This window comes from Xenopus tropicalis, chromosome 9 (genome assembly GCF_000004195.4).
Source record: "Xenopus tropicalis strain Nigerian chromosome 9, UCB_Xtro_10.0, whole genome shotgun sequence".
Lineage (NCBI taxonomy): Eukaryota > Metazoa > Chordata > Amphibia > Anura > Pipidae > Xenopus > Xenopus tropicalis.
The window spans coordinates 71,829,431-71,841,554 of record NC_030685.2 but is presented as its reverse complement, the minus strand read 5'-3'; the positions used below and the strand labels follow the sequence as shown (position 1 = coordinate 71,841,554).

The following is a 12,124-nucleotide window of genomic DNA, read 5'->3' as shown; positions in this document are numbered from 1 at the left end:
AAGATAATGCAGTAAGATACAAGGATGTTGGTTAAGCATGGTTGTTTCAGTAGCCAATAAGAATGCCAGGCACACTTTGTTAAAAAAAAAATGCTGCACATTTGCTGCTATACAATAACCATTATCCCTCATTAATGCCCATTCACCGCATACAAAAGTTTCCACTCTGCCATGGTAGACATTCTCCCAAATAATAAGCAATAATCTCTTTCTCATTCATCCCCAGTGAGCTGAACAACAAATCATCTGCGGCTTGATTTTTGTGCAAATATCTTTTTTTTTTTTAAAGAAGATGGGCAAGTTTTCCTATTCAGGTCCCGCTAGATAGGTCCATAAATATTCTTTTCTTAGAAGCTTATTCAAACCATTGGCTCTCTGTTTTTGTCACTTTCTTTGTTCACATGCCGCAGCATGAGTTTGCCCTGTAAGCCCCGCCGTCTCATAATGGGAATAATGCCTTCAGAACAATAAGCAATTACATAAAGGATACAGGGATATCTTCTGCTATTCATGTTACTGCCTGTACAAGTTGTTTAATACAATATGCTTTGATGTTTAGGGAAAGAAGTGACAATCGTAATTACATTTCCTTTTGTGCAACAGAAATATGTTTTTTTGCAGGGATTTTAATTTTGCTTTAATACGACGAGTAGCGATATGTAGGTTACTGGGCTTAATCACACATAGGAGATTTTAATTAGTTTTGTCCCTCACTAGGCTAGCTGAGAGGCTTTAAGACTCATTTTGACAAGGATGGTCAAGGAAGCCATTGCGGTGGGAGTGGGGGTTTAAACATATAGGGGCAGATTTACTAATCCACGAACGGACCGAAAGTGTCCGAACGCGTTTTTTCGTAATGATTGGTATTTTTGTGACTTTTTTGTCGCCGTTACAACTTTTTTGTATGTCCCGCAATTTTTTCGGCGGTGTTACGACTTTATTGTATATTTTCCGCGAGTTTTTTGTCGCTGTCGCGAAAAAATCGGATTGGCTTTTCCGCCGTTTACAATTGCTCAATACGAAAAAATCATGACGGCAACGGAAAAGTTGCGCAAAATACGATAAAGTCGCTACGGCGACGAAAAAATCTCGCAAAATACGAAAAAAACGCAACAGCGACGAAAAAGTCGTAAATGTGCCCCATAGGGTACCCTTCATTGCCAACATCATGGAAACCAATATTTAGTACAATACATCCCATTGGACCACAAATGTTTCCCTTGCAAAGAGACACAAAGTTATTTCTGAAGTCCTGAGGACAATCAACTATAACCTGCAACTGCTAAAGTGCCTTCTTGGCTTCTTTTGGGACAGAATTACTAAAATTTTCTGTGCAAGATGGTGAATGTTACAATTAAAACCATTAGGGCCATTGCAAATGATTCCCAGCTATACTTTTAGGTCAGGGGTTTTCTAATATTGTTAAAATAACGTTATTCATTGGTGGAAAAAACTCTCCTAAACTGTGTATAAAGGCTACACTGTCCCCCAGCCAGCAAGGCATTGTGTTTTTTCCATTGACATTGGAGGCAATATGGAATATACAATATGTTCTTTGGGAGCAAACAACACATATTTTGCTTCCAGGACAATGTCTGTGCGCTGCACCTTATGCCGAGGAGTGACATGCAAGCTAGGGACAACCACGTGCCCTCAGTAATAAATAAAGACAGCAATGTATTCAGAATAAGGTGCAGCTCCATTTTTTGTAGTCCAAGGAGCTGCACCTTTGTATTTTGCAAAAAATTCAGTGGTTTGGAAAGCAACAGTATCTTGCTGGTCCCGATCCTAACCAGCATTAGGCCTCGCCACAAACCCAGGCCTGCCAATCCCTGTCCACCTTTCTATTTACAAAATGTGAAATTTGCACCACAACACAACAACACCGCATGGAGACACAGAGAACATAAGCAGCCTTACTATGAGCATAACTTCAATAGACTGCAATGATATCATCATTATTATTCCATGCTATGGTTCTTCAGATCACATGGTTCCAAGCACAAGTTGACCCATCAGGGATTGAATAACTCTCCCAAACATCAAGAAGCGCGTGAAAACGTCTAGATGTCCAAGGAGTAAAATGCACAAGAATTGTATGTAGACATGCACTTAATTGTCACATCAAAAGCATTCACCAAATACTTTTTGACTACAAATAGCACCTTTGAAAAATGTTAATGCAGACAGAAAAAATTCCAGTCACTCAACAAGACATAGTACGCACGTAGGATATTTTGGGACTGACAGTTTATGATTTGTGGGGAATAGAGTAGATTCACAGTTATGAAGTTTGTTTACTGAACTGAAGTCATTCTGGATGACAATTATTGACATTGCTCTTCTTTTAGTTGAAATCTCTTGGGGCACCAGACTTGCATTTAGTCCACACAAAATGGCTAAACTCAGTGTTGTACTGGATCTTTAAGGGCCCACCAGAGAACCTGACACAGATCCTGGGCCTATTGTCAGAGCAAATAGATATAGATAGTACCAAATAGTTTTTTTAAAGGCCCATGAAGGAACTAAGCATAGACTGGGGGCAATAGGAACTGGGTCTACTGGAAGATGCTTTCATACAATATTGGCTGTAGGCCAGTCCTTTACCTATAACAGTCTTTAAAAAATGGAAACAACTTGATCAATCCAGTTTTAAACAGTCCCCCCTATATTATGGCAAAATAAATGCTAGTCAGCATGAATGAGGTATAGGGAGGTATTAGGATCATGGCTCAGAACAGCTACGATATCAACAACATTGCCATGACTTCGCATTGTTCATTCCAGTTCTCTACCCCCATTTGTTGGGCTCAGTCTCAAAATATTTTATTGACCAGTATTATTTTCCTGAAAATCCATGCAATGCCACAAACACAACGGAAATGCATATAAAGTATTCCTTAACAAAAAAAATACATAAACAAAAGGGAAAACTGGATTTAAAATACCTCCTGTTCTTACCCGTGGGTGTAGGTATTCCATGGTGTAAGGATTGAGGCAGGCACAAAAAAAAGATAAATCTCTCATAAGTACAACAGAAAATGGCAGCTAAACAGTATGGTAACAAGCATATACGTATGCATGGTTCCTCATTACACACCTTATATTTTTGGTCTATTTAGGAGAATATATATATTATTTTTATTTTAAATAGGCACTATGGGACTCCCACCGATCCTCTAAACTCCAGGGCCCCTCAAGTAGCCGCAGGTCTTCTGCCTCTATCGCTACTTTCTGTATACACAACATTCCTTCTCTGCATATACAGGTATGGGATCCCCGTTATCCAGAAAATTAAGAAAAGGCCATCTCCCATAGATTTTTAAATATGATTTCCTTTTTCTCTGTAATAATAAAACAGTACCTTGTACTTGATCCCAACTAAGATATAATTACCCCTTATTGGGGGCAGAACAGTCCTATTGGGTTTATTTAATGGTTAAATGATTCCCTTTTCTCTGTAATAATAAAACAGTACCTGTACTTGATCCCAACTAAGCTATAATTACCCCTTATTGGGGGCAGAACAGCCCTATTGGGTTTATTTAATGGTTAAATGATTCCCTTTTCTCTGTAATAATAAAACAGAACATTGTACTTGATCCCAACTAAGATATAATTAATCCTTATTGGAGGCAAAACAATTCTTTTGGGTTTACTCAATATTTAAATGATTTTTAGCAGATTTAAGTTATGGAGATCCAAATTATGGAAAGATCCCTTATCTGGAAAACCCCAGGTCCCGAGCATTCTGGATAACAGGTCCCATACCTGTAGTATTTTGGGTACAAAATACTACGTATTGCCTCTGTTGTGGCATAAGCAGAACAAGCTCTAGGGTAAAGCACAGGGGGCACTTAGGCTGTGGAGTGACCATGGGGTCAATACAATACTGGACAACTTCCAGGTTCCCCTACATTAATGTGGGGGATATAGGAGATGTAGGAATGGGTATCCCATCCTGCTTGCCACCTAGACTAAATCTGGCTCTATGGGGCTATTTTATAAATTTTTGTGATCAAATCTTGACCCCCAAAAAAATCACAATAATGTTTTTATTCCATAACTGCATTTATTTAGAAATAAATTTGTAAAAAAAATCTTTGGGAAAATAAACTAAATTTGCACAAATACTGCAGATATACTTCCCAATGATTTCTATAGAATCTTGACTAAAAAAGATTTTGCTAGAAGATTTCCAATTTATAACTGCTGAATTTGAACTGTCGAGATTTTTTCAATTCATAAATCGCAAAAATCTCAAATCCAGGTATTGGACCCCTTATCCGGAAACCCATTATCCAGAAAGTTCCGAATTACGGAAAGGCCATCTCCCATAGACTCCATTATAATCAACTACTTCACATTTTTAAAAATGGTTTCCTTTTTCTCTTACTTGATCCCAACTAAGATATAATTAATCCTTATTGGAGCCAAAATACTCCTATTGGGTTTAATTACTGTTTAAATAATTTTATTAGCAGACTTAAGGTAGGAGATCTGAATTACGGAAAGACCCCTTATCCAGAAAACCCCAGGTCCCGTGCATTCTGGATAACGGGTCCCATACCTGTATTCAAATTTGTGTTCCTTTTTACCAAGGTTTTCTATCTTCTATAAATGAGCACTAAGGTTGGTGCTAAGTAGAAGCAAGTTATATGGAAATATCCAGAGAAGGAAAGTTCTGTGTATTTAATATGCTGTATCATTCTACTCACCCACCTAGTTATTGTAAACTACACGGATCATAGACCCTTACTATGGTTATAAATTCAGCTCTGATACAACATAACGTAAGCGTTTATATTCAGACAAGTCGTTACCCATCCATGCCATAGATCTGCCCTATAAATACACGTTTCTCTCCGGCACATAAAACATTTAGAATGGCGAGATGGAAAGAGTGGCTGCACAGTCTCACAGAAGCCCCTATGATGTCCAGAAATCTATGGAATCCCAGAGCTGCCAGGCATTTAGCAGCAAAGTGTTTTAATCACTGAAGCAGAACCTTTTGTAAAATGTAAAGGATAAGGATTAGAAACATGGTTGGTGTCCTTTAGATTAAATGATGTCCTGTGTCGGATGATTAGAATATTGCCATTATATCCATCAGGGCTGCTTTCTGACTTGATGTATGGCATATCAAGCCTCATTTATTATTTGTAACTTCTATTCAATAACACTACAAGGTCAAAGGAACATAAGAGCCAGCACAGCATTAGCACTTTTCATATAGTTTTTTCTTCATCTGTTTAAAACAGTGATGTGAATTTGATACCCGAATCCATATTAAAAATGTCTATTGGCCTACATCTATTGATCTGTCTGAAGGCACAACACTATTTATAGTTAGAAACCACAAATCTCTTTGCTCTATCGTTATTATTATTTATTTTTTAAAAAAACATAACTAGCCGATAAATAAGAGATTTCTGGGCACATTTTACACAATTTCTGTGAAACCATGCAGCCGTAATAATAACTTGTATGAAAATGTGGCCTTTTAAAAGGCAATTTGCTTCCTGTTATGCCAAAGCAATAACTTGAGAAAATGCTTATTAATAAAGACTATTCTAGTTTTAAAGTCTATTGGTTTAGCTCTCATTTCTGTTTACTGTCTATATTCTATATATGTCTGTCTTTGTCTGTCTATTGTTCTGTATATTTCTATCCACATTATAGGGCCAAACGTATGTGGGCACCCTTTCCAATAAGTGGAATTGCCTATTTAAGTCACACCCATTCTTGCTGGAACACAAGACACCACTACATCATACAATGACAATCTTGATGATTCCAATCATCGTACTTTGTGGCAATACTTTGGATTTACTGAGATGGAAGTGGAAGAACTTGACTGGCCTCCACAAAGCCCTGATCTCAACCCAACCAAACCTGTGGGATGAATTGGAACATCAATGTGTGCCAGACCTGATCGGTTCCCAGCCTGTTACATATGAATGGATGCAAATCCCACTAACAATGTTCCAACATCTAATGGAAACATTCCCAGAGGAGTAGAGGGCAAAGACAGCTTTAAGAAGACCAGTTTGGTTTTGGAATTATATCTTCAATATACAGGTGTCCACATGCATTTGGTCATATTATCATCTCATCGTCTATCTATCTATCTATCTATCTATCTATCTATCTATCTATCTATCTATCTATCTATCTATCATCTATCTATCATCTATCTATCTATCTATCTATCTATCATCTATCTATCTATCATCTATCTATCTATCTATCTATCTATCGATCTATCGATCTATCATCTGTTTTTCTATTCATATGAATCACTCTTGATCACTCCTGTTTGATTGCCACAACCACGTAGACTGTGATGGTCTATGATCTTCATGTCAGTTATAGAGAATAAAAAACTAAGTGGCATACCATATTCATGTCAATGCCATTGGTGTAACTCCATGCATGCTGAAAATACTCTTCGAGCCTTTGGCGTAAAGGATTGGGAATTTGATGAAATCGGATGAATTCCTTTACTCTCAGCATCTGCATGTGGTACCGAGCGGTTCCTGAATATAATCTTTGGATTATTGCAGACACATTTCCAAAAATACTTGCATACATTAATGCTGGATTGGAAAGAATAAAAAATGATAGACCATTGATTAATACAACCAAATGCATAAAAACAATATAAAATAGCAGGTATGAGGCAAGTGATTCAAACACATCCCAAGATATTCCAACATTTAACATAAAAGGGAAAATGATATATAAGTAGCATTTGTTATGCATGTACAGGTATGGGATCCGTTATCCGGAAAGCTCTGAACTACGTGAAGGCCATCTCCCATAGAGCTCCCATAGAGTCCATTTTAACCAAATAATTAAAAATGTTTTACACTATTTTCTTTTTCTCTGTAATAATAAAATAGCACTTGATTCCCACTAAGATTTAAATCATTCTTATTGGAGGTATAACAATCCAAATGGGTTTAATCTATGTTTAATACATTAATTATTGTTGATTTTTTGTAGACTCAAGGTGTGGAGATCCAAATTATGGAAATATCCATTATCGGGTATTCTGGATAACCCAGGACCAGAGCATTCTGGGTAACGTCCCATACCGTATTATTGTTTCATCTTTAAACAACTCAAGGGTATAGAGATTTTTTGTAGAAGGCTGATGCCATGACAGCTGTGGGTGAAACAAAAAAGAGAGAGAGAGACAAGTAATTAAAAATTGCAATGGTTCAACCAGGTCTAGTAACCCACAGCAACCAATTAGACATTTGCTTTCTAACAACAGAGCAGTAAATGCTGTCTTCTGATTGGTTGCTATACGTGGTATAGCAAACTCTGAAATATTTATTATTTGTTATATCTTTATTGGTTTAACTGCATCTCTTCTTTCTATAGTATAGGGGTAGGGTACTCAGAAGGGTAACCAGAAGACTTAGAAATAGTACATGCAGGCCCTGATATGTGGAAAGATGGGGATTAGGGTGGCAAGTTGTTAGCAACAGGTCGCCCTATATTCTGGCAGCCTGCTAGTCACTTGTATATTTTGTAATAGGTAGGAATGAGCTGCAGTAGGGACTGGGTGTAATGCACAAAATTCATGATTCAGTTTGGGATTCAGACAAATTCCAGCACTTTTTACAGGATTTGATTTGGACGAATCCTTATTGTTTAAAAGAACCAAATCTGAAACCTCCGATGGATTCACTGCATCCCTACTATACCTGAAGCACAAATTGTATTTATTATTACAATGACCTATAACTACACACTATCTAAAAATAAACCCTGTTTATAAATAACATCTATTTCCATGACCTCTTACCTACCAGCCAGTGTACATTATACCAATCTCAAGCTGCAGCAAGTTATATAATGGATAGCTATTTCTAGATAATTGCTTGCTTTAAGATACCTTCATTAATAGAAAGACCTTGCTACAAGCCTAACGAACATAATTAGGAGGTTGTAAGCGGATCTCACAGAGAAAAAATGCCAGTTCAGCCTTTTAAGAACAGAATGCATTCATAAAGATTTGGTAGCATCATCAGACTGTGATAAACAGGAACAAAAGAGAAATATAATCCAATTATAAAGCATTGTTATTCTTAATGGGAAAATAAATTCTCTGACTCATTCATAATCAGGATTGGTTACCATAACATGGTTAAAAAGCTACATTTTAGATCTGCCCTCTGTCCTCAGCTTTTACATAAGAACCTCAGCACCTCCAGCAATAGAGTTGTTGCTTTATCAACAGCTATAGTGGCACATCAAATTGCCTGGAAACACATTTTAAATGTTGTTAATGGATCTGATCCTTAAAGGAAAAAAAAGGTAAAAGAACGGTAAAAACTAAGTAAGCTTTATCAGAAAGGTTATGTAAATACAGCCATAAGCACTCACAGAAACGCTGCACTGAGTTCTCTGTCAAAGGATTTGTTGTGTCTGTTTTCCTCTGCTAGAGACACCAGCTTTCTGCTCTCTCCCCTCTCCTGCTCCCCCCTCCCTCAAGAATGCTAAGAACTCACTGTGGATCTGAGCCAATCAGCAGGAAGCTGACTCATAGTATAACTAACTGAGCATGTACACCCGGTCTTGCTGTTGGTGCAGGAGCGAGGCATTATGGGAACTTTCTTTACACAGCTCAGCGTTTTTTCTTCCCGTTAAGCTTCTGATCATCTGAACGGGAGAAATATGGGGAGACGTAAGGGCACTATTGAGACAACTGAAGGTATGCCTGCAGCTTAAGATTAACTCTTTATTAGCCTTTCCTTCTCCTTTAAAGCCAGAAGATCTGTTCACCTCTACCAACGGTAATGTTCATACTGCAAAAATCAGCTTGCCACATTAGTAAAAGATTAATTGTTCTGTACAAGCTTTAGAACATACAATAGATTGGTGGTTCCCTTTCCATATTAGTAATATATTTATGACCAAGTAGACTAGGAGACATGAAGTCCATGTGTGGAGTCTCATTCCTTGGGACATTTCTGGTGCCACATATTTGTACAGTAGTACAAGCTGCTACCACTTTTAGTGTAGCTCTTTTTATGGTACATGATTTACTCATCTATACTAAAATATCTTGGACTGTAGACTTGAGAGTCCATCAGGAGATATCCTATGGTTTCTATTGTCTAGGATGCCTGCAGTTACTGTGGAACACAAAATATTTCAAAGCTTTCTTCAGTAAGCACACATTGGCTATAGATCAAATTTTAGCACCTCGAATGAACAGTTTATTCAACAAACTAAAAATCATGACTAGTTATTCCTTATGTAGTTTGTACTTACAGCCAATCAACATGACACATATGGAGAAGACCTTTTCAGAGTTGGTGTTTGGGGATACGTTTCCAAACCCAACGCTTGTTAAGCTGCTAAATGTAAAGTACAGAGCTGTAACATATTTGTCCTTGATGGAAGGTCCAGAACTGGGATCACTGTAATTGTATGGTTTCTTTATTTGGTCTCCCAGTGCATCCAACCAGCTAATTTTGTGAATTAAATAAGGTCGTTCCACGTTGCCAATGGCGTACCAAATGCAGGCGAGCCAGTGTGCGATTAGTGCAAATATGCACATTAGAAGCATCAGTACGGCTGCACCATATTCAGAATATCTGTCCAGTTTTCTAGCAACTCTCACCAGCCGTAACAACCTGGCAGTTTTTAAAAGTCCAATAAGTGTTGTGGTCTGTGAAAAGAAAAAGAAAGATATTAGGCTTTCGTCTGCAACACACAAGCTACTGATGCTCAATAAATATCCAGTAATGGGTTTGATATTTCATCATCTTATTGTATTTAAATGCACTGTGGTCAGTTTTATCAGGAACCAATTATCCTGCCTGTATGTTACTGGAGTGTGGGAGGAAACCAGACAACCTGAAGGAAACCCACCTAAATACCAGAGGAACATACAAATTCCTTGCAGATAGTGTCCTTTCTGGTATTAAAGCTAGGACATCTAGCAACATCTCAAGGCAGCCAAGTTAACAACCTAACCAACATGAGTTTTTGAACAAGCAGAATATCCAAGGCTATTGTGATACTAATATCTACAGTTAGTATTACTGGTTGTATATATATAGTTTATGTATGTGAGTGTATAGATTGGTTAGTATAGGTTGTGTGCTGGGTTTACTCGGATGGGTTGAACTTGATGGACAATGGTCTTTTTTCAACCCTATGTAACTATGTAACTATGTAACATGCTCTGTGCCAGACATTTTTGTGCAGTTTTCCAACACATCTTTGGAGAAGAATACCATGAGCTGAACCCTTCTATGGATGGATTTTATTGAAGGCTCTGGAAGGCTAAACCTCCCTAAATCGATATCAATGAATTGCAAATTTTTTGTTGCGCAGCAAATTTTACCACAGCAAATTTTTTCGCACATTTCGTGAATGGCCAATGGGGAAACACAGAAATTTCCCGCGAATCTATGCCTGGCAAATTATTTCGCCCATGACTAATGATACATGAAGTTATGTGTTTTGGGGTACTATACATGGAATTGGCCCTAGGATACTATGAAGGAATCTGTGTAAAAAACAGTATCTTATTAACCAAACATAAAATTTACTCTCTGCCGATGACCCTTTCCATGGTAAGTTCAGATCTTTCTCCCTCTCCCCTATCTATCTATCTATCTATCTATCTATCTATCTATCCAGTGTCGGACTGGCCCACCAGGATACCAGGAAAACTCCAGGTGGGCCCAGGTGCCAGTAGGCCCTCCTGTTCACCCAACCATTTGCCTTTTATGCGTATACCATAGCCATTACTCAGTTCTATATGAGAATAAACAGAAGAAATGGAGGAAAGTATAGATAGAGAAAGGGAAAGTGGGCCTAAGGTCTAAGGTTTTCTGGTGGGCCCTTGGCACCCCAGTCTGACACTCTATCTATCTATCTATCTATCTATCTGTCTGTCTGTCTGTCTGTCTGTCTGTCTGTCTGTCTATCTATCTATCTATCTATCTATCTGTCAGTCTTTATATCTATCTATTATGCCTTCTCTCTGGTTTTGTTCTAAGGATATGATTAATAGTAGTGGGCCAATGGCAAGGGTTCCACATCTGGATTTCACTGATAGGAAAAGGCAAACAACCCCAACTGGGCTCAGTGCTGTCAGGCTTTTTGCCTCTGTAACTAATGACAACATAATAAGGGACAGAATGAAACAATTTTTACCAAACAAACTATTCAGATTAAAAATTCATCTTTGGGAAGTGGGTAGCTAAATTCAAACATTACATAACAAGATGTTTACGTATTTATTACTTTACTGCTTTAGGGGGACTTTAAAGTGTAAGCAACTATAAGGCTGGACAGAGCTGACAAAGCACTGAGTGATACAGTATGTTCACTCTCCGAATCTGACAGTACAAAAGAGGGGGCTATATTTTAGCACTGGCCTGAATGTAACAACCGGACTTTTTAGCCCAGTCAGCACATGGATTTAGCTGATGCTGCAGTTTGCCTGCAATTTTCAAATATTCCAATATTTAACTGTAGGAACACAGGAAAACCTCTCTCTCTGCAATGTATCCTCAGTTTAAGCACCAGAGTCATTCCTGCCGGCTCATAAGCAGAGACTACAACTCCTCTGATACACCATGATGCTATATGTATATAAACATTGTTGTGCAATTACAATTTACCCAAATGTTGATGAACTAAATATCCCAGATTAAAGCATGCTGGGAGCTGTAGTCCAGCATCATGGTGGCTAAATGGGTATAATTTCCCCATGTCTGTACGGGTTTCCTTTAGGTACGCTGGTTTCCTCCCACACTCCAAAAACATACAGGCGGGTTAACTGGCTCCTGATCAACCTGACCATAGAATGGTCCAAACTGGCAATCTGTGGGTTCTGGCAAATGCCAGAGGGGCTGCTGTAAGATGCCATAGGCAGTCACTATTTATTGGGTTGCTGGGGGGAACTGTTTGGGTTTTAACTTCCAGAGTAGGACGATCCCCTTAGAATAAGCTGTAACTTGGCAAAGGTACAATCTACCCTGCCTGGTACTATACATTTCTAAACCTTAGTTTTAACATTTCTTTGAATATCGGGAAAACTCGGGAGAAAAAAAAAATAGCAGAAAGTTAAAGTAGGTTACAACTC

At 38.1% G+C, this 12,124-nt stretch overlaps 1 protein-coding gene across 4 annotated transcripts in view; it reads right to left on the bottom strand.

Moving 5' to 3' along the window:
- kcnh7 (potassium voltage-gated channel subfamily H member 7) overlaps nt 1–12,124 on the bottom strand; it is a 235,827-nt gene that overhangs the window by 32,199 nt on the left and 191,504 nt on the right. For all 4 annotated transcript variants that reach the window (XM_031893163.1, XM_031893164.1, XM_031893165.1 and 1 more), the window contains 2 exons: nt 9,292–9,691; nt 6,400–6,599 (listed from right to left, as the gene is read on the bottom strand). In XM_031893163.1, coding sequence (XP_031749023.1) covers nt 6,400–6,599; nt 9,292–9,691 — 600 coding nt within the window. The remainder of the gene's footprint in view (nt 1–6,399; nt 6,600–9,291; nt 9,692–12,124) is intronic.